This window comes from Castor canadensis, chromosome 8, assembly GCF_047511655.1.
Source record: "Castor canadensis chromosome 8, mCasCan1.hap1v2, whole genome shotgun sequence".
NCBI classification, from domain to species: Eukaryota; Metazoa; Chordata; class Mammalia; order Rodentia; family Castoridae; genus Castor; species Castor canadensis.
In genome coordinates this window covers 136,800,880-136,825,130 of record NC_133393.1, presented here as the reverse complement: position 1 = coordinate 136,825,130, position 24,251 = coordinate 136,800,880, and the positions used below count along the sequence as shown (strand labels likewise).

The 24,251-nt window shown below is 36.3% G+C and overlaps 1 protein-coding gene across 14 annotated transcripts in view; it reads left to right on the top strand.

Moving 5' to 3' along the window:
* Anks1b (ankyrin repeat and sterile alpha motif domain containing 1B) overlaps positions 1-24,251 on the top strand; it is a 1,133,346-nt gene that overhangs the window by 148,454 nt on the left and 960,641 nt on the right. Inside the window, exon 1 of one of the 14 annotated variants that reach the window (XM_074084181.1) lies at positions 18,916-19,047. The exons of the other annotated variants lie outside the window; for them this stretch is intronic. Coding sequence (XP_073940282.1) covers positions 18,974-19,047 — 74 coding nt within the window. The 5' untranslated portion in view covers positions 18,916-18,973. Of the gene's footprint in view, positions 1-18,915; positions 19,048-24,251 lie in introns of those variants that run through there. 14 annotated transcript variants of the gene reach the window in all.

Below are 24,251 nucleotides of genomic sequence, written 5' to 3'. Positions count from 1 at the left end.
CCTTTGTTGTTGTTCTCGGTAATTATAGACTTTGAAGGCCACGTTTAAAATTTCAGCCTGTGGAGTCTGAGGGCCATTTTCTAGCCTTTTAAGCTTTTTTCTGATATCTGGAGCTGACTGGGAGATAAAATGGGTCATAAGGATAATTGTCCCATCCTTAGTTTCAGGGTCAACTTTTGTATGGCGTCGTAGCGCCTCTGTGAGCCAGGACAAGAAACTAGCTGGATTTTCCTCTTTTTCTTGTTGGATTTGTCTAAGCTTATCAAAATTAACAACCTTTTGGGCCAACTTCTTTAATCCCACCACTAAACAGGTAACCATCTGATCCCTAAGTGTTCTGTCACCGGTTTGGTAATTCCAATGAGGCTCCTCAGTAGGGACTGCTGTAGCTCCTAGAGGATGGGTGGGGGTGGTGCGATGGACCTCATCTGCATGTGCCCTAGCCACATCCCAGACCCGTTGTTTCTCCTCTGGAAGGAGGGTGGAGGAAAGAATGAGATAGATGTCATACCAAGTAAGGCATAGGATTGAGCCAAGTATTGAAATTCCTTAACATAAGAATCAGGGTTAGTGGTGAAGGAGCCAAGGCGCTTTTCTATCTGAGAGAGGTCAGTGAGAGAAAAGGGGACATGGACCCTCACAATGCCTTCCGCTTCAGCCACTTCCCGGAGAGGGTAGATGGAAACTGGCTGACTGGGGGGTTCATGAGAGCGAGTGTGGGGGGAGGCTCATGGGATCCTGTGGTCCTGGGTGGGTGGAAGGGCGGGTGGTGAGGCCTGACCTGAGGAGAGATAAGGCGGGCGTCCCCGAAATATCAGGTCCTCAGGAGAGAGAGAGAGAAGTGGAATACAACACCCAGAGGGAAGTCTTCACCACAGGATGGGCCACAGTCCCTAGTGGGGAACCTGGTTCCCAGGACAAAAGCGAGCTGAGAGAGAGAGAGAGAGAAAGAGATCACAGCTCTGCGTGCGAGGAGGACTCACCGAGGGAGAGAGGACCTTGAGGGAAGATTGGCCTGTGGTGGATGGCGGTTGGAGGCGCTCTGGGGCGGAGGAACTTCCCTGTGAGCTAGTGAGAGAGTGGCGCTTTCTAGGATCGGGGGTCTTGGTAAAGCAGCTCAGATCCCAGAGGAAAGCCGGGAGAGCAGGTTCATTGCCAGGAACTCAACCTGATCCCGGGTTTCGGCACCAAATATTAGGAAAAATGCCACACAAAGAAAACTCACAAGAAAACTCACGTCCAAGGGCAGGGTTTAATGGCAGGTACAAGGTAGTGCAGGAAGAAGAAAGGACAAAAGGGAAGGGGTTCAGGCCAGGCATGGCCTTTTATAGGAGAGGGAGGGTAAGGGGTTGGCTCATATGCCGGGGGTCCCTGATGGAGGTGGAGCTTGTTTTTGGGAGCGTGGGAAACCTTGTTAAGGGGAGGGAATGGCTCCATTTTCCATTAGGTGCCGCTAATTTATAAAATGGCGGCATTATTGTTCTATCAATGGGTGTGCAGGTGCCTTTGGAGTAACCTGTGTCTCATTCCTTTGGGTATATCCCCAAGAGTGGTATTGCTGGAACATATGGCAGATCTATGTTTAGACTTTTAAGAAGCCTCCAAATTTTTTTCCAGAGCAAACTGTTTCTTGATTTACTCTGTCATCTTCCTGTTTTTTCAGTAGTCCTGTCACTCATTTGTGGTTCCCAGTGCTCTTCCTCTCTTTTGCTCTTCTGTGTATAGTCTCTTCTTTGTTAGCCAGACTCTTATTCCTGAGGTCTGATGGAGAAAGCTTCTACTCCTCTGTGAGCTTCACATATTCACAATTTCTTATTTAAAGTTTTAGTATCCTTTCTTTAGGATGTTTTAATCAGTATTAACATGTATGTCCTAGTTTTTTTATGGTGATCAGGTGGGGGTAGGGCAAGTTAAAAAAACAATTCAGAAGAGTAGAATTGAAAGGGGTTGGGAGTATGAAGCAGAAGAGGCATTTTGTGAATACAAATTTTAGAGTGGGATTTCCTGCACATGTTAGGACTTTTCTCCAATTGTTTTTAGTATTCCTGCCACAGAGCAGCAGGCCAACATAGTAGTTTCTGTACTTTGATGATTTCCAGGATTTAAAGTCATTTGGATTTCAAAAAAAGAAAAATTTTTGTTTAGCTATTCTTGAGACTATTTGCTGGAGCTGGAAAATATGGAGGTGGAAGGTAGCTATTCAGCAAAAATATGTAGTCATTGTCAGGTCATAACTAAAACTTCTTTAAGTGAAACATATGTCTCATGTTATTGGAGATTTTTATGGAAAACAAAAAAAAATAGAAAGGAGGAATGTTATTGCATTTTTCTTATACTTTCATTTTCATTATGCTAATTCATAGATTTTTAACAGATCCTCTTGATTTCTTCTTGAGGGGAACTTGGACTGATGTTTATATTTGTGGCTGATTTAGAGTGTATTGAAGTCATTGAGAAGAATTTTCCACATGTCTTTGTCAAAAGCAAATAAAGCTATCTATGTAAAACTTGACATTAACATAGTCTTCACTGAAAAATACCAATCAAGCAAATTTACTCTCTTCATACAAAATTAACTTTAGCTGTTGAGTCATTTAACATAATTGGGGTATTTCTGCTTGGGATTATAAAATGCTTCCAACTAGTTTATAGGGATGAAAAAGGAAGGCAAAAAATACCTATTTTGAATTTATAAAAACCTGGAATTATTTATGTATTTTGTGTATGGAATACTGGTTTAGGTGATGTAGAATTTGGTTTACTTTGAAGTTACATATATAAAATCAGGGCTATAACATGTGGATGGAACTTTCAAGTTACTAGACTTAAGATAACTGTTAGAGAAAAGAAAGAACTTGTAAAAATCAGTAACTCAAAGAAAATGCAAGGATAATTTAAAAAAAATAAGTCAGTGTTTTAAAATACAGTTAGAATAATTATTTCAGAAGACAGAGGAAAGGATACAAAGAGAGAAATAAGAGGAAAACAGATGTATCTGCTATATACAGGGATCTAACATTCTAGTCATAGATGTTCTAGACACAGACAATAAAGTAGTAGACAGAGGAAACGATAATAAAAAATAGTATTTCCCTGAAATGCAGACTAATTTGAGTACTTCTATTAGAAGTGTAGAGAAAGTGCCAAGATTAAAATAATGACCCTATATCTTCTTTGTGGAGTACACTCCCCTTATCAAGATTGGGGCATGTGCCTAGAGGGCACAGTGACTGCTATATGACTTTCCACTGGCAGGGCTGAACTGGGAGAGGCAAAGAGGAGCAAATGCACAGGCACCTGCCTTCATCCTCTCAAAAACACAGGTGTATGACTTCCCACAGCTGGGCAAGCCACTGCGTAGTCATCAAACAATTTGGGGAAGTGGCACAAGGGGAGGGCCTAAGTTTATTGCCACCTAATAACTCCACTCTGTTGGATAATAAAACTCCAAACCCCAATCTCTCTCATCAGCCCTTATCTGAACTGCTTGCCTCTTTTCTCTGTGTGTAATTTTGCCTTGCTAGCTAACCACTCCCTGCTATGTTCCTACTCTTCTTGGTTCTTTTTCTGTTCCTGGGGAGTGCCCTAATCTTATGCATAGTACCTAAGGAACAGAGTAACATCTGAAATACCCAACCACCAGTAACACACGCATTTATGTATGCTGCCCCAGTTGTTGATTTACATTGTCTTGATATATGGTACTTTAAGTATTTCAGTACTTTTAAATATTTGTTGGACTTGTCCATTTTGAAAACTTCATTCTTATATTTCATGTAAAGCTTTCTCCCCATGCCTAAGCAAGTTGATATGGTAGAGAATACATGGTCTGTTTTCTCTCTGTCTCTTCCTTTCCTGTCCAAGTCCCTCTGCTCCTGACCCTCACCCTGCCACTTTGCAGAGACTAGGCAAAAGGAAAAAAGGATGTCTTCTTATACAATGTGACTGCCCCTGGTGAGGTTTCTGACCCTTTTCTCCTTGTCATTACTCCCCAGTAGATTTGTCAATAGCCTCCCACTGATAAATGCTGTCACACCCAGCAGGTAGCCTCAGGCTGTTTTCTCTCTTGCTTGTTTACCTCCTACTGCACTGATTGATGGCCAGCCTGTAGCTATCAATCTCATCTACCATTTGCTGTCTCAGTTCAGGCTACCAGGCTCTGGGCAGGATCCATATTCTGTACATTTTAGAAACTTCACTTCCTTAAATTATTTTTAATGTGTTTCATACATGTATAAAATGTACTTTGGCCATATTCATTCCCCTTTCCTCCACTGCCCTCTCTCTTTCCCCCTTCCCTATCCCACTGATCCCCTTCCTCTTCTGAAAAGAAACTGCAATTTTTGACCAGGAGCAGTTTGTCCTTTTAGTCTGTTCTTCATGTCTGTTCTTCCCTTCCCACCCTGCCTTAGCTCTGGAAGTTCTAGGGTAGATGAAAGCAAAGACAGTGTAACTTCCTAAAGACATTCTCCAAAGATTATTTTAGTCTTTTCTTCCCTGGGATTTAAGAAGAAAACCAGTTGAATTTTTTTTTTTTCTTCCTTACTCTATACAAAAGGGGAGGTGAAACAGAGAGCCTTTCTACAAAGATTGCATTCTCTGAAGTGTGGCCACATTGTGCTTTCAGTCCATTTAGATCTCTTAACAGGAAGGCAGGAGTTAATGACCGCTTGCTATTCTGGAATGGGAGAATCTTATTCCAATACCTATGATTTCTGATAAACCTCAAGGCAATGAAAGATAACAACCAGCCAGTATTTCTATAATCTTTGAAAATTTAAAAATATGTAACTGCTGAACAATGAAAATTAGTAAAATCTAATTCAATCTTAATATGGTTGTCAGTTCAGTATAAGTATTAAGAAATGATTCTGAAATAAAATTCAAAGAAGAAGCAATAACAATTAAAATTCTAATTATTTGACCAAATATCTTAGAATTGAAAAATGAGTAAATCTACATTATCTGACCCCCATACTTTTGGATTGAAAGTGGGAGAAAATGCAAATTAGACTTTGTTAAGGATGGGCACAGTGACAATTTAATTCTTAACAAGCGTAAGAAATATAAGTTTGGGCTAGTGGAATAGCTCAGCAGGAGAGCTGGTGTCTAGTATGTTCAGGGCCTTGAGTTTGAGTGCCAGCACAGCAAAGAAAGAAAGAAAAACAGGGTTAAGCTGTTTTTATGGCTCAGTGGTTAAGTGTTTCCTGGCATGCATGAGGCCCTGGGTTCGATTCCCAGTACTGGAAAAAAAAATAACCTCAGAAAAACAGGGTTAATGGAGTTGTGATACATAAAGGATATTACAATAGAAATGTTCAGGAAAATAACTACTTAGTTGGTTAACATCTCAGGCTATTTCAGACTAGTTTTCTTTTAAGTGTTAAAGCAGAGGGGGCTTCCTGATTACACTGACTCAGGTTAACTGAGCCCTTTCTGATTGGTGGCTGAAAATCTCTGTTTTTCTTTTTCTTTTTTTTTTTTGTGTGTGCTTTTTTCCCATACTTCTTTTTTTTTATTGTTTTATTATTCATATGTGCATATAAGGCTTGGGTCATTTCTCCCCCCTGCCCCCACCCCCTCCCTTACCACCCACCCCACCCCTCCCTCACCTCCCCACCCCCTCAATACCCAGCAGAAACTATTTTGCCCTTATCTCTAATTTTGTTGAAGAGAGAGTATAAGCAATAATAGGAAGGAACAAGTGTTTTTGCTGGTTGAGATAAGGATAGCTATACAGGGCATTGACTCACATTGATTTCCTGTGTGTGTGTGTTACCTTCTAGGCTAATTCTTTTTGATCTCACCTTTTCTCTAGTTCCTGGTCCCCTTTTCCTATTGGCCTCAGTTGCTTTTAAGGTATCTGCTTTAGTTTCTCTGCGTTGAGGGCAACAAATGCTAGCTAATTTTTTAGGTGTCATACCTATCCTCACCCCTCCCTTGTTTTTTTTTTTTTTTTTTCATTTTTTTCTTTTATTATTCATATGGGCATACAAGGCTTGGGTCATTTCTCCCCCCTGCCCCCACCCCCTCCCTTACCACCCACCCCACCCCTCCCTCACCTCCCCACCCCCTCAATACCCAGCAGAAACTATTTTGCCCTTATCTCTAATTTTGTTGTAGAGAGAGTATAAACAATAATAGGAAGGAACAAGGGTTTTTGCTGGTTGAGATAAGGATAGCTATACAGGGCATTGACTCACATTGATTTCCTGTGTGTGTGTGTTACCTTCTAGGTCAATTCTTTTTGATCTCACCTTTTCTCTAGTTCCTGGTCTCCTTTTCCTATTGGCCTCAGTTGCTTTTAAGGTATCTGCTTTAGTTTCTCTGCGTTTAGGGCAACAAATGCTAGCTAGTTTTTTAGGTGTCTTACTTATCCTCACCCCTCCCTTGTGTGCTCTCGCTTTTATCATGTGCTCAAAGTCCAATCCCATTGTTGTGTTTGCCCTTGATCTAATGTCCACATATGAGGGAGAACATACGATTTTTGGTCTTTTGGGCCAGGCTAACCTCACTCAGAATGATGTTCTCCAATTCCATCCATTTACCAGTGAATGATAACATTTCGTTCTTCTTCATGGCTGCATAAAATTCCATTGTGTATAGATACCACATTTTCTTAATCCATTCATCAGTGGTGGGGCATCTTGGCTGTTTCCATAACTAGGCTATTGTGAATAGTGCTGCAATAAACATGGGTGTGCAGGTGCCTCTGGAGTAACCTGTGTCACAGTCTTTTGGGTATATCCCCAAGAGTGGTATTGCTGGATCAAATGGTAGATCAATGTTTAGCTTTTTAAGTAGCCTCCAAATTTTTTTCCAGAGTGGTTGTACTAGTTTACATTCCCACCAACAGTGTAAGAGGGTTCCTTTTTCCCCGCATCCTCGCCAACACCTGTTGTTGGTGGTGTTGCTAATGATGGCTATTCTAACAGGGGTGAGGTGGAATCCTCTGTTTTTCATTGAAACAGGTCTGTTTCAGGATCTATCTGTCTCCTTAAAGTTTCATGTGGATTATATGGCACTTAGCAAGACTGACTCCATTTTGGTTTGGTCTGGTCTATTGAGGCCTGATGTGGGAGTTCATCCAAAATAATAGCCTCCTATTAGTTTATTTAACAAGAAGGAAGGGATGTGGGGTGATGAACAGAAAAGGAGACTAAAACAATTACATGAAATTCAAGGCTAGATGTGTAGCTCAGAGGTAGAGTTCATGCTTAGCATGCTCCAGGCCCTGCGTTTAACACCTAGCAATAAATAAATAAATAATCAGTGATAGGAATAGTACCAAATGTGAACAAATTAAAAAAGAAAAAAACTTTTCAGATTATGCAACAAAAAAAGCAAACTACAGCTATAGCCTGTTTTCAAAAATTATTGTCAAAATAAGATAACAGAAATAGAAAAATAAATGAATAGTTAAAACTATACCAGTTTAAACGTATATAATGAGAAAGTGCAGGTAGCACAAAGTATAATTCAAGGTGTAGGACTAAGTCAACATTTTTTTTTGAAAATAAAGCCATGTAATCCATAAAGGTGATATGTTATTCTTTTTCTTTAGTGAAAAACATAGCAACAAAGCACATGAAACAAACAGAAATATGAAGAAAATTTGATAATTTAGTCATACTGACATATTGTATTGGTTAACCTTTCTTAGAATTTGAGGATGAAGTAGACACTAAATAGGCATCATAAAATATCCCTCTCACCCTAACGAACAGAATACACTTTTTAGTGCTCATGTGTTAAGGAAAAAATTATTCAATAACACTCGTTAAAGAAAGGTAAGGGAGTCTTTATTCTGGGTCATCACAATAGTTGTAGGGCCACTGGGATTTTGCCAAGGGATGAGAGAAGTTGGCCTCAACTCCAAATATAGCATGGATAAGTGGGAATTTATAGCCAAGGAGAGAGAGAGAGAGAGAGAGAGAGAGAGAGAGAGAGAGAGAGAGAGAGAGAGAGAAGAGAGAGAGAGAGAGTGTGAGTGTGTGTGTTTGTGTGTGTGTGTGTTTGTGTGTAGTGGTGGGATCTGTGGATGAAAAAATTACTAAGAGGAAATATCAGGGGTAGGGGAAAATTCTGGGTAAATCATCCTAATAAGATTATAGCTGAGGAAAGAGTAGGGTGATGAGACATCACTTGGAGGATGGTGCAGGATTAGGAACCTGATCAGCTATTGAGAGTGATTAAATATCTGGTGACTGGTCTTACTAAATTGACTTAGAGATTTTCCCAAAACTGGATTGTACAAGGAAGTCACAGATGGCCTAGGGAAAGTTTCAGAAGCTTGACTAAAGTTTTGTCAAAGAATCTACATACTAGCTATCAAAGAAAATCTAAAGAAATTGTTTGAAGTTGAATAACTATTCTCTAACTATAATATGCTAAAGCTAAAAATATATCCAGGAATATATTAAAATCTAAGTGCTTTCAGACTTTAAAAAGAACACTAATTTTTAGGGTAAAAGGAAATAAAAATCGAGTTACAAACTGTATATATAATAATCGAAGTGAAAATATGTCAAAACCTAAGTGGTGTGCACAAAATTGTACTCAGTAAAAATGTCACCACCTGTAATACTTTTACTTTTAAATAAGGAAGAATAAAATTAAATGAGTTAAATGTTTAACTCAAAGAGCTAGAAAAAAAAAGAATGAACATAATAAATAGTTGGATGATTGAACTCTTTTAGTTAAAATAGAAAATAAATTAAAAACTAAATGTACAAATGAATAAATAGCACATCTGGTAGAGGTTTGATAAAAATAAAGTTAACTGAATCTTTGAATATGCAATAAAATAGACCCACATAGGTTAACCAAGAAGAAAGAACAAAACAAAACACAAAGCACCAGGTATTACAATGGTGATAGAACTGTAAATATAGAAGATAATAATAAATATAAAGATATATAGTTTTTAGATTGTAAGTTAGAAAACCTAAATAAAGGTAACTGATTTCCTAGAAAAACGTGGGCTGAGGTAGAACTCAAGTGGTAGAGCACTTACCTATTGTGTGTAAGGCCGGAGTTCAGTTCTCAGAACGGGCAAAAAACCCCCCCAAAATCAGCAAGATCCTCAAAGAAAATAGCTCCCCCGAACATATGATCCTAGAAAAACAGAATTATTGATGTAAGATGAAGTTGACTGCTTTAAAAAGTAGATATGGAATCAGCTTTAAATGTAGGCAGTTTGAGTGCTGAGTATATGCTTTTATTCATTATGCTACTTTGCTTTTTTCTTTTTAAAAAAAATTTATTCATTTATTCACATGTGTGTACATTCTTTGGGTCATTTCTCCCCTTTGCTCCCTCCCCCTACCCTTTCCTCTCCTTCCCCCCCTCACTTCCAGGTACTTTTTTGTTCTTTTCTAAGGGACTAATCTTGATGATTAAGAGGAATCTATGAGAAAACAGTAATAACCATTATATTGTATGATGAAATCTTACTAGGCATGCCATTAAATTCATCAGCAGGACAAAAATTACCACCTTGTTACTTTAGTGGTTCTAGTCAGTGCAGTTGTATGAGCAAAAAGGAGGAATAAATATTGTAAAGAAAGAGATTCATGGTTGTTATAGCTACAAATCTAAGAGAGCTCTTTCTGTAAATACCCTTCTGGTTGTTCAGAGTGGACATCTTGCAATCATGCTTCTTTTAACTGTAAAGTGGAATAATCATGGTGCCTCTTTGAAGATTTGCACTTCACAATCTTTCAGCAAATCTGGTTTGCACTACCTTTAAAATAGCTCTATAATCCAAGTATTTCCCCCAACTCACACTGGTATTCCTTTGCTATAAGCTGTCATCATCTCTTTTCTATATCACCGTAGTAGTCTGGTTTCCCTGCTTCTTTCCCTCTTCAGAATCTTCTTAACAGAGTACCAGAATGACCTAATTAATTAATTGATTAATTATTTTTCAGTGCTGGGGAATCTAACCTGCACCTTGTATGTGCTAGGCAAGCTCTCTACCACTGGGCTACATCCCTAGTATGATCTTATAATAATGTAAATGAAATCATGCAAGCCCCTCAGTGGGTTTCCACATCAGTCAAAGACAAAGTCAGAATGGCCACAAAGGTCTATGTGATCTCATCCCACACTGCTGCTCTTTCCCCCTTGGCCTTGCTGCTCCAGCCATATTGGCGTCCTTGCTGTTCCTGAACATGTTAAAGTCCTTTTCTTTTTTTTTTTTTTTTGGTGGAGATGCTGGGGATCGAACCCTAAAGTCCTTTTTTGTCTGAAATGTTCTACAGTTGTTTTCTCCCAGATGTTTCACCAGTATATGACACAAAATAGCTGTCTCCATTCTTTTTACACTTCCCTTCCCTTCCCTTTCCCCTCCCCCCTCTCTCCCCCTCCCCTCCTCCTCCTCCCTTCCCTCTCCCCCTCCCATGCTAGGGCTCTTACTTAATATCTCTTCTTACCCAATGTATTTATATATTCACTTGCTTATTGTTTGTTTCTCTAAATCAGAATGTAAGGACCACAGGGTAGGAATTTTTATCTTTCATCGTCTCTCTTCCCCTTTGCCCCAGCTGCAGTATTGTTAGTGAGTAGAACAGTGAAAAGAGTGCATGTGCATAGTAGGTACTCAAATAATGAATTTTTTTTGGTGGGACTGAATTTGAATTCAAGGCTTTGTACTTACAAAGCAGGTCCACTACCACTTGAGGCATACCTCCAATCCATTCTGCTCTTGTTATTTTGGAGATATAACAAGAGCCCAGCTGGCCTCCAACCTCTATCCTCCTGATCTCCGCCTCCTAAGTAATTAGAAATACAGGTGTGAGCGTAGCTTATGATTTTTTAATTTAATGATTTTTGAATGAATGAACAAATGGATTTTAAAACATAAATGTCCTAATTGGTAGCAATAGGATTTTGTTCAGAATAGTAATAAAAAAAACAAAACCGCTAAACTTATTAGAGTTGGTGTAGTGGTATACAGCTGTAGTACCTGCTACTCCAGAAGCTGAGTCAGGGGAATCAGCCTGGGCTACACAACAAGACTGTGCCTTAAAAACCAATCAAACTAGTGTGGGCTATGTGACCCCAAACACATGACTTTACTTCTCTATATCTTAGTTATTTAATCTGTAAAGAGGAATAATTATAGTACTTATTTAATAGCTTTGCTATGAGGATTTATGAGTTACTATTTAGAAAACATTTGGAATAATACTTGGCACATAGTATTAAGTATATAAATGTGTTAAGGAAAATAATTTTAAAATATTTTAGAGTTCTATAAAGAAAGAATAAAAAGGTTAAGTAGGAGTTAATAAGCAACTTCTATGAATCAGGTGTTATCAATTGTGCTTACATGGGTTTGTCCTTTACTCTTCTCACAATAAAGTGTAACTATTGTGTATCAAAATACATCATAGCTGTTATGAAGATGGCATAAGGAAATGCACTGAAAGCTGTGGAGTAATAAGGAAGCAGGGCATAGAGTAAGTAATAGAGGGGGTTAATCTGATTAAAGTACAATATATGCATTTGTGAAATGACAAGGTGAAAACCCCTTGAACAATGAATAGATATTTAAAAAACTGATGGACAGGAAGGTAAAACAGGTCCTGTCCAGAGGTGGGTACTGGGATATGGGGGATAAACAGAGAAGGTGAAGGAGAATGAATATGGCTGATGTATTTTGTCTATGTGTATGAACAATGAACCTGCTTGAGATTGTTTTAAGAATGGGAACGGGATGAGGGATAATAATGGAGGGGGAATCTAATCAAGGTACATTGTAAGTCCATATATAAATATTACACTGAAACCCCTGTATTATTAATGTATAATCATAAAATGTTTAAAAAATATAATTATTGTTATTATCTTCAGATTTTTCTTAAGAGGAAATTTGGACTTAGTGAAGTTAAGTAACTTGTCAAACACTGTGGTAGAGATGGAAATCAGACTTATTGAGAAGTTACACAATTGCAAACATCTAATTTCCTCCTGATTTTTCTATAAATTTAATGCAATTACAGTCAAGACTGTTTTTCTAAAATTTGATTATACAATTTATTATAAAGATGGATAAGTCCATGAAAAAAGTTTAGAACATATATACATTTATATATATATATATATGTATATATGTATCTGAAATATGCTGTAAAGTTATAGAAATTAAACAATGGGAGTATACATTATCAATGTAACAAAGCAGAGTCAAAAACAGAATTATGTATAGGAAAATAATATATGAGAAAGGAAGCATTTCACTGGTAGTCAGATGGATTATTTTAAAATGGTGTTGAGACTAAGGTAGAAAGGAGAAAAATGGAGGGGATGAACCAATTCAGAATATAATATGTATATACGTGGTAATGTAATGAAACTCCCTGAATCTCTATCTTAAACAAATCAAAATGTGTTTTTTCAAAAATGGAGGACAGGAAGATAAAAAAGGTCCTGTCTGGGGGCTGATACCAATGGGAGGGGGAGGAGGACATAAGGATAGGGTATAGGAGGGTGAATATGGTAGAAATATTTGTTCTCATATATGAAAATGGAACAATGAGACCTGTTGAAACTGTTCCAGGATAAAGGAGAATGATGAAGGGGATAAATTTAACTAAGATATATTATAAGCACTTTTGTAAATGTCACAGTGTACCACCAGTACAGCAATATGATAATAAAAATAAAATTTAAAAAATAAGTAAATATGATGTTGAATTAGTTGTTCACCTGGGTAATACCTCATAGCACACACTCAGAAAGAATTAGAGATTTAATGAAGAAGTGTCAGGAATTGCTGGGAACTGTTGTTACCATCTTGGAATCAGGAAAATCTTTCTTTGTTTGATACCAAGGCTAGAAAGAATACATTTAAAGGCAGATTTGATTCAGTAAACATGGCAAGGCAAGGGACACTGTAAACTCAGCTGAAAGATGACTTAGGTGAAATATTTACAGCATTAGAAAGGGTTATTATTTATTCACTTGAAATAAAATGGATCCTTGCAGTCAAGAATGATGAAAATCAAGTCAAACAATGGTAAACTCAATAGAAAAAAAATGAACAAAGAGTATAAAAGAATAAAAATAAGCCACTCATAGAAGAAACACAATTGGCCATGAGATGTCAAAAAAGGTGTCAACTTCATAATAATCAAAAAAGATAAATAAAAACAATGAGATTGAAGTAGAGTTTAGTGGTGACCTTGACTCTGGAATTATGCCATGTGATTTCAAATCAATGCTAACAAGCTTTGTGTTCTTTCCTTCACCTCCTTATTTGAAAATTCAGGGTTTGTTGTGACAGTTAACAATAAGGTAATGGACATGGGCATTTTGCCTACTTTCTAGCATGTAATAAATTCCCCATCTGTATTTTCTTCATGCTCTACTGTTCATGCTACTTTAGAGTGCCAAGTGTTTGGAAAGACCTGAGTGTCTCACATTTTTGGGGTGTTGTACTAAGCACCAGTATTAGTTTCCTATTAGTTATCTATACATGACCACAAATTTAGTATTTTAAAACAACACACATCTTTTATTTTACAGTTCAGTCAGCGTGTCTCACTGGGCTAAAATTAAGGTGAGTAGGACTGCATTCTTTTCAAATGGCTCTAGGAGAAAATCTGTTTTCTTGCCTTTTCCATCTTCTAGAGGCTGAGCATATCCCTAGGTACAGGTGCCTTTTCCATCTTTAGATTAGACTTGTCCAGGTGAGTCTTTCTTGCTGTGCCATCTCTCTGATTTTGATTGAGTCTTTTGTCTCCTTCTTTCCCATTTAAGGACATTTAGGATTACATTGGACCCCTCTGGATAATTCAGGATAAGGTCATCTGATTAGCAATTTAATTCTATCTGCAACCTTCATTCTTACCATGTGATAGAACATTTTCACAGGTTCTGAGGATAAGGATGTAGACATCTTTGGGTTATCATTCTGCCTTATCACACTATCCTTAAATTATTTTTATTTAGGAAAACAATGTGAGAAGAGGAGAAATAATTGTCACCCAAATCAGTATTTGCACAACAATGAGAGATTAACCTGCCTTGTCTGTTGGTTTATTTTTTTTTAAGAGTTATATCTACTTGGAGAAGGGAAGACATGGGCTAGGAAGAATGTTTTACATTTTGAACCCTAGTGACAAAGTTGAAACTAGATAGAAATAGTCTAGTTTTCCTCTGATATTTTCTTGACTCTATGTTTATAGATATGGGTACAAATTATTCTCATATTTGTAAATTTCTGTGTACATTGAAGTGAGATATAAATTGTGATTATTACTCAAGGAAGTATTTCTGCTTACGGTCATCCAGCTATGGTTTTTAATGTGTGAATATATGTTATTGAGAGTTTCATCAAGTAATTTAAAGTGCATATTACTCATTAGAAAATGTTTGTTAGTATAATTTTGGCTATGATGCTCTTTCATGTACTGACTTTTATATACTTGCCTTGCAGTCTATATTAGATCAATTATTGTATTAGATCAGTTATTTTTGCTCAAAAGTTATGAAATCTTTAAGAAATTGTTACTCAGAGTCAGGTTCAGGGGCTCATGTCTGTAATTCCAGCTACTTGGGAGGCAGAGATCAGAAGGATCTAGGTTTAAGGTCAGCCCAGGCAAAAAAAAGTTAGGGATACCTCATCTCAACCAATAAGCCTGGATGTTATGGTATGCACGTGTCATCCAAGCTACTGGGCAAAAATGTGAGACCTCATTCTAAAAATAACTAGAGCCAAAAAAAAAAATTGTGACTTAGTCAAATGAACATTTTATTTTCTACAAAGTCAATGGTTTCAGTAATTTTTAGAAACCATTGTATATTATTAGGGTTAATATTAATTTTTTTACCCTCCCCCACCCCCAAATAATTGCATAGAATTGCCCTGTGTTGTGGAAGATGATAGCCACCGTTAACACCAGGCTATCAAGCTCTTGAAATGTGGCTAGTCTTAGAGTCTGTAGGGTTTTACCCACCCCATGACAATTTACATTTTTACCTGTATGGCTTACATTGTGTTTCTGCTTGACAGTGCTAATAGAGACCTGCTTGACTCCTATGAGACACTGATAGCCCATGGTAAAATTATATCATCACTGTGGAGACAAAAGCTTAATTTGTAGTAGTCAACAACATGTGTACATGTGTCCAGTCTATCCAAAATGGAAGTAAATTATTAAGATATAAATTGAAAAGAGGATTTTGGTTGGCTTTTCCTGAAATAATGTGATCTGTCGGAAGACCATTTCTACATGCTGAGGCAATCAGCATGTAGAATCATGCAATCATGATCCTGCTTGAGGCAATCGATGCACATTGTATATGAGCTCCATATGTTGTGTCCTGGAGTGTCAGCAGTCAAGTAGGGATCAACAAAAGCTGACCCAGTCTTAGGTTGTTCCTGATGGATTTTCCCCATAAATTGGTAGAGGGTGTAATGATGATCAATTTGTGCACTAGCTGTGCCTTCTATTGTCTTTGCTATACATGTGGCTTTTGGCCCAAGAAAATAAAATACTTTAAGGATGTCCTAACTCCTTGAAAGTTCAGCAGAAAACCTATTCTGCTTATTTTAAAACATACTAATCTGGTTTGAAACATTAGTCCATGGAAATTAAATCTGTTATTGTCTGAGAGGATTAATTTAGGCAACAATTCTCACATATGGAACTTAAAATATTAACAAATGGACATGGAAAGTGGTATTTGAGTTCGTTTTAGTCTAAGACCAAGGATCTATACATTTTCTTTAAAAAGTAAACATGTAATAAGCATTTAAAACTTTTCAAGACAGGTTTTAAAGGTGCCTAGAAACTCATGTATTGTATGAAACAAGCTTAAATTAACCAAGGTTTTAATCTTTGGAGCTCTGTTGTAAATTTGGAAATTATATTTTAGTAAAAGGAGTAATATAGTACAAAAAGTTGAAATAAAATGCGACATTAGCTCAAAGCTTGAGCTTTTAAACATTAAGGTTTCTTTTTTAAGTTTTTAGTTGGAGGGATTAGTTCTAGTGTGTGTGTGTATATATATACACATACACTTACATATATATACATACATTTGTATGTATATGTGTACACAGACATACACATGCATACATATGTACTAAATTTCTATTCTAAACCTCATTTAATAAAAAGATGTAGCTGGGCTGGGTGTGGTAGTATACATCTGTAATCCCAGCTACTTGGGAGGCAGAGGTAGGAAGATCAAGATCCAAGGCTAGCCTCAGGTAAAAAGTGTCAGACTCATCTGAAAAATAGTTTGAAAATAATTAAAGCAAAAAAGGGGCTGTGGATGTGGTTCAAGTGGAAAGTGTCTGCCTAGTAAGCATAGGCCCTGTTTTCAAACCCCAGAACTGCCAAAAAAAGTATATTCATATCCATTCTGCTTAGAAGAGGAGACATTCATTGGAGATTTTTTTCACGTCACTATTCTAATTATTTTTGTTTTTCTTGACATAAGGAATTGAGATAGTATATAGGTAAATGAAATATATAGACCCTAAATCCAGTTTTGGTTATAAATATGAATATCTTTTTCAACTAAATATTTATAAGATCAAATAACATGCAGAGAATTTAAAAAATATGAGTTAACTTACAGTTTTCTCATTTCTTTTCTATCCTTTCTTTTTGCATTTCTTTTCCATCCTTTGCCTGTATATTCTGAGTAACAGTGTTTTAGGCCATTTTGGCTGAAACTTGGCTTCCCCTGAAAGATATCACCACCCTTGCAGTTCTCTAATGGAAATGGAGACATCTCACCATTCATGCATTTAGTTCATGGTAGAAACCTCAGTCATTATCTTAGTATATCATCTCTCATAGGCTTTCTTTTAGATATTTCTACATTCTTTAATTTCCTCCCTCATTTCTCTGAACCCACAGCTGTCTCCACTATTTCAATTTTCTTTGTTTCTCCCTTGGCGTGTTAAATCAGACTATCAGCCTGACTCCCTCCTTTCTTCACCTTCTACCTGCCACAAGAGATCTCATTGTAAAATACTGACTGATCATGCCAGAGACATGTTTAATGTCTTTCTGATAATCATTTAGTTCCATGTTGTCTACAGATTAATGTCCAAGCTTCTTGGCATATTTCATGGTTCTTCACAATCTGCAGCAGACCTACCTTTTCTCCCTTTGTATTTTATTGCCTTGTCCCTATTAAATACTTGATGCTTTGAGCTATTCATTTGGTGAATAATATATTTTTGCATGTATTTTTTATGTCAATGCAAGTATTTTCATCTGTTCAATGGGAATATTAAGAGCATGTGTCACATGTAGATGTAAATGAGCTAATATATATAAGCATTTGGAATATTGAACCACACAATATTCTGCACTTTGCTTTTTTCACTTAATGTGATTTGGTTAAAGGTCAGTACAAGTAGATTGAATTTATTGTAATAGTTGTGTGATATCCCATTGTGTTGATGAATTCTAATTAATTTTCCCTTGATGGACTTTAGGAGTGTTCTCTTTTATGCTATGAAAACATGCGATAAGTATGTTTGTGTGGTCTTCATGTTAGTACTTTTATCTCATAGTCATAAATTTCAAACAGTGGAGTTACTTGGTCAAAGGATATTCACATTTTAAATTTTATTAGCTTATGCTATGTTATTTTTCAAGAAAGTTGTTGAATTTAACCAGCAGTCTGTGGGAGTAACTATTTCTCTACATTTTTTGCTTCCATTGTTTGTCATTAATGATTTCTCTAAAATTTTTTTATCTGATTTTAGAAAAATAGACCACTAATGTTTCATTTTGCATGTTTTGCCCACAAGTAAGGTTGAGTATGTTTTTAAATGTTTATTAGACATTTCGTGGTCTGTAATTACATGTTAATATCCTCTATTTTTAAAATTTCTGACATGTTTTCATTTTATTTATTATTAGTGCAAATTAATTGTACAAAGAGATTTCATTTTGATTGTTCCATACATGAACATAATATTCTTTGATCAAAGTTTCTTATTACTTTCTTTTTTTGATATATGTGTATTTCTTTTTTTTTAAATTTTATTTTATCATTTTTACATTTACTTACATGTGTATATATTGTTTTGGCCACCTCCTCCCCCCTGCCTCCTATTACTCTTTCTTAGCCCTCTCTTCCTCCTTTTAAAAGTTTTTAATGGGTTTTATTTTTATTTATAATGGGATTTTTAAAATAATTATGCTATTTTCATACATATACATATATAATGTACTTCAATCATTTTCACCTCCATCACCCTCTCCTTCCCCCCAGTTGGTTCCCTCCCCAAAAAAACAGTACCCCTTTTATAATCATTATATAAATAATAATAATAACTATTATTATGATGGTTATATCCTTTTTTCTACAAATGACATAATTTCAATTTTCTTTATGATTGAATATACACTCCATTGTGTATATTTACCACATTTTCTTTATCCTTTCATCAGTTATTGGGCACATAGGCTGATTCCATAGCTTGGCTATTATGAATGGTGCCACAATAAACAGTTGATATGCAAGTGTCTCTACTGTATGTTGCCTTATATTCGTTTGTATGTATGCCCAAGAGTGGAATAGCGAGATCATATGGTAGTAGTAGTTTTAGGTTTAAAAATTTTTTTTTAATGATACTGGGTTTGAACTCAGGGCTTTGCATTTGCTAGATAGGCACTATACTGCTTGAGCCATGCCTCAAGCCCCTCTTTTTAATTTTTTGAGGACGTTCCATACTGATTTTCATAGTTGCTGCACTAATTTACACTCACACCAACAGTGTATAAAGGTTACTTGTTTTTCTACTTTCTGTGTTTTTTATTTTTATTTTTTAACTTTAAAGGATGATAATATCAATTTGTGAGTTAGCTTGATCTGTTGTTTAAAGCTTTCTAGAACTGCATCCTTTCTAGGAGACTTGGGTACTGTATTAATTGGCTTTCTCCTTCCAGAGGGATTGTCATAAGCTAAAGGGACTGATGAGTAGGAGCTCATGCCCACTATGCTTATAAGACCTTACAACAGCTACAGAGAGGAGAAAGGAACTTTTACTAAATCAGGAGAAAGGTGAGGACGAAGCTCTGGAGCCAGCATTGTTTGTAGTCTAGCTGATGAGAGCAAACAGAGTAACTATTCTGAGAAGCACTGGATATCATGGTAATTCTACAGTTTTTGCTATTCTAAGTCACACTATGATAAATAATCTTACAGCAAGATATTTGTACAAACTATTAATTACTTCCTTAAAATAATTCCTCTTTAGTGGAATCTCTAGGTAAGAAGTTTTATTAAGGCTTTAAAAATATATATTGTCAAGTTACCTTCTAGAAAAATTGTGTACATTTTCACTACCAGTTTATTATAGTGCCTTTTCTCTGTCTATCCATCACTGAGTAGTAGTGGTTTCCCACTCCCAATTTGATTAAAAAATATGATAAGATATGTTTTTTCATTTTCTTTGCCAGCAAGGTTGACATGTCTCATACATTTTTCATATGTGCATTTACCATGTAGTATTTTATTTAACAATTACTTGTTGGACACTTATGGTATTTCTGTCATTACTCTGAGAACTGAAAATAGTGTGGTGGAGTTTCCATTCTAGTAGGGAGAGAGACAACAAATAAATTATAATATAATGTCAAATAGTGGCAGATCCTTTAACTAAGGGAAAGAGACTGATAGGGTTCTTTTTTTGTCTAAATAATGTGGGGCGGTATCTCTGAAGAGGTAGCATTTGAACAGAAGAGATGAACCTTTTGATTATCTGAGGAAAAAGCTTTCTGGGTAGAGAATTTCAAATGCAAGAGCCATAAGGTATAAGTATACTTTGTTTTCTTTTCTTGGTCAGGGTTTTGCTATGTAGCCCACTTTCCATCCTCCTGCCTCAGCCTCCCAAGTACTGAGATACAGGTGTGAACCACCAGGCCACACTTACTTTATTTTTTGAAACAGAATCTCACTGTATTGCCCAAGCTGGTTTCACCTATTGGGCTCAAATGATCTTCTGCCCTCAGCCTCCTGAATCCTGGGATTACAGGCACGTACCACTGTGCCCAGCAAGAAGCTTGTGTTTTTAAGGAGATCTGTGGGGTTGGAATAGAGTGTGTAGAAGAAAGAGGGTAGAAAATGAGGTTTGAGATGAAACCAAGGACATACCTGGTGGCATTTAATTTGGCTGAGTTATATGAGGCAAGAAACTGAACATTTTTTCTTTCCCTAATAAAATGTTTTTCTTGGGACATTGAATGATTTTCCTTTTCCTGATTTTTTCAGATGTCAATTTTATTCTTCTTTATAGTGGTGGTCTGTCTCCAGGGGTTCTCTTAGTTTATTGGTCTCTCTATTCTGACAGTAGAATAATATTTTTGGCATGGTTTTATCATACGTTTTAATAATTGATGGTACATAGATCCCATTATTGTTTCTTGTTGCACATTTTATTTTCCTACAAATTCTTCTGTATGTAATTTAGAACTTTCAGTCATATTTTCCCTAAAAAAAAAAAATAACATAGAAGTTCTTTTTGGGGTTGCCTTAATCAGATTCAATAATTTATGGAATTGTAGATTTTCTTATTGTAGCATTTATTTTGTAAGAAAAAAATTGATGAAGTTATTGGAGATATTTACTATGCTGTAGGTACTAAACCTCACTGCCTGTATAATAATTTGTTTGTATATGTTTGTCCTTTAGTTAGATTTGCAAGTTCTTTTGAAACAGACTGTATTATATTTATTCTTGTACTTAGGCTTATTATATTTTCGTGCACAGTTAAAGCTTGATGAGTATAAATTATTAAATGAAGTAGAAGTGATAGTTATGAATAACCTCTCCTCATTCTAGGTCTCTGAATAGTGATAAATTCACGGTATTTTTAGGACTAAGGAGTAGTAGCTCAACAGTAAAGCACCAGTCTAGCAAGTGTGAAAGCCCTGAGCTCAAACCCCAGTACCACCAAAAAATTGATGGTATCCCTAGAGTTGAAAGAGGAAAATTTACATTAGAGACAAGTCCTAGGTCAATGTTTTAGGACTTTGGTTTTTCTGTTTAATTGAAATTTAAAAGGAAATATCAGACTTACTTTAGTTCTTTAAGTTTTTATTTATCAAAGCTACCCATAAACTCTTCATTTTGAAAATTAATGTCCTTCAGTTCTGAGAACTTTTCATAAATGGTTTCTTTCATTGTTTTGCTTTAAGAACCTCTGTTAATTCAGTGTTGGTCCTGCTGAATGGGAGTTCTACTTGATGAATTCCCTTCTGTTTCCCGTATATTTGCCTTTCCCCCTAATTTTGGGTGATATTTCAGCAACTTGATTTTCAGTTCTTCTAATGAGTTTTAAATTTCTGCTATCATGATATTTTTGAAAATTCTTTTTTACCTCTAATTTTCTTTTTTAAATTGCATCCTTACATTCATTGTATTTGCTTAACTTGGGAGGATATTAATGATGTATTAGAAGAATTTCCTTTTCCTACATGGTCAAAATTTCTTCCAAATCTTTTACCAGGCATAAAATTTTTTGTTTGTTTTGGCCACTTTGATAATAGAGGCTTTCCTGAACAACTGGATGTCTTTGGATATTGTTTGGACTTGAGAGGCAGATGGAATGTCTCATTTCATGGTGTTGGGACTTGTGGATTTTAGGCTTTTCAGTGGTGTGCTGGATCTGCTTTATCAATTTGTTAGACATGGTTGTTAGCATCTCTTCCCACATCTGAGCTAAATGATCTCAAGTGGAAGTATTTACACCACAGAAATTGATAAAGGCTACATGTTAGGAATCTACCCCACCCCAGCCTTCTCTCTTGCCACCATGTTTTTGCATTGCTGGTTGTGAAAGTCTTCCACAGGGTGGTCTGGGTTCCCTCATGAGGTTCCATGAGAGAACTCTCTTCACTCTTGGTGTATTCAATTCTACTTGGGTTATTTTGTTTACCTAGATTGTGGTATTTCAATGGACTGCCTGGAATGTATGCATGGTTGTTGTTTTAGAAGTCCAGTCAGGGATTATGTATAAGTATGTAAATTTCCATTTAGTATCCTATTTTTAGCTAGTACCTCTGCCCTCAACCACCTACTGTTCTGTAGTCCACAGAATGCATTTCATCCGTGGTGGAGGATAAATCTCCTGTTCCACTGGGGAGGTGGAGGGGCAGTCACTCTGCTGTTCTAGAGTCTAATTGATTTGAGATTTTCAACAGATGTTGCTGGGTAATTCAATATTTCATTCATTTTATTTTTAAGTAGTAATCTATTATGTGACTGTATCACAATTTATCAGTTCATCTGCTAGTAAATGTTTGGGTTGTTTCAGTTTTGTGCAGTTACAAATAAAGCTGTTGTGACTATCCAAGTCTTTACATGCACATGTGCTTTCATTTCTCTTGATTAAATATCTAGAGTACAATGACTGGATTATATGATAGTTGTATTTAACTTTTTAAGAAATTTCTGAATTGTTTCCCAAATAAAATAAAATAAAATACATACATAAGTCAAGCACACTGGCACATGTCTATAACCCAGCACTAAAGAGACTGAGGAAGGAAGATTTTTTTGTAGCCAGCTTGGGCTACATAGTGAGATTCTGTTTAAATTAATCAATCAATATGTATTGATTAATTTAATACATTAATTTTATTTATTTATTTTTAATTATTTCCATGCTTTACAATTATTATGTATATTAATTGTGCAAAGTGAGAATTTTCATTATATGTATACATATATATATATAATGTACTTTGATTGCATTCACCCCTCTGTTATTCTTTCTTATTCTCCCTTCCTTCACCTCTCCCCATTTTTAAACTTTCTTACAAAATTATTTGGTGGTTCTGGGATTTTAAACTTAGGGCTTCATGCTTGTGAGGCAGGTGCTTACCACTTGAGCCATGCTCCCATCCCTTTTTGCTTTTATTTTTTTTGAGAAAGGGTCTCTTGTTTTTGCCTGGGCCTGTCTGGACTGCTATCCTCCTGCTTACACATCCCACATAGCTGGATGACAGGTGTGTACCACCTCGAACCATAATCTTCCAGATCGCCACCTCCCAAGTAGCTGGGAACTGGGATTACAGCTGTAAATCACTACACTCAGCCACAATTTATTTATTTATTTATTTATTATTCATATGTGTATACAATGCTTGGGTCATTTCTCCCCCCTGCCCCCACCCCCTCCCTTACCACTCACCCCACCCCTTCCCTCTCCCCCCCCCCTCGATACCCACCAGAAACTATTTTGCCCTTATCTCTAATTTTGTTGAAGAGAGAGTATAAGCAATAATAGGAAGGAACAAGGGTTTTTGCTAGTTGAGATAAGGATAGCTATACAGGGAGTTGACTCACATTAATTTCCTGTGCATGTGTGTTACCTTCTAGGTTAATTCTTTTTGATCTTACCTTTTCTCTAGTTCCTGGTCCCCTTTTCCTATTGGCCTCAGTTGCTTTTAAGGTATCTGCTTTAGTTTCTCTGCGTTGAGGGCAACAAATGCTAGCGAATTTTTTAGGTGTCTTACCTATCCTCATATCTCCCTTGTGTGCTCTCGCTTTTATCTTGTGATCAAAGTTCAGTCCCCTTGTTGTGTTTGCCCTTGATCTAATGTCCGCATATGAGGGAGAACATACGATTTTTGGTCTTTTGTCAGCCACAAATTTTTAAAGTTGGCTTCATTATGTCTTTTTCATATGTATATACAATGTTCGTCAATCATAATCCCCCATGCTTTTTTATCTCCTACCTTCTACTAGTTCTCCACACCAAGTAGTCCTCCTTTAATATTCATGTTCTTTTTTCCCCTGCAAATGATATAATTTCATTCTTTTTTATGACTGTACAATACTCCCAGGTATATATAAACCATGTTTTCTTTCATGTATAGATGGGCTCCTTAGCTAATAACATAACTTTGCTATTGTGAATAGTGTTGCAACAAACGTGGGTGGTGGTTGCACTATTTTACATGCTTGCCAGAAGTGTGTGAGTGTTCTGTTTGATTTACGTTCCTATCAACATATGCATTTGAAGTTTTTAAATGATAGCAATTCTGATAGATATGTAGTATTTGTGAAAAATCTTATGATTTTTTAAAAAAGAAATTTTATTATAAATATTTTAAGGTATACAATGGGGTGTTGATTGATACTGGTAATGAAAAGAGGTTACTGTAGTGAATCAAATGGATATATCTACCTTCTTATATATATAGTTACCCTTTCTTTGTGTGTGGCAAGAAAAGCTGATATCTATTCATTTCACATGAATC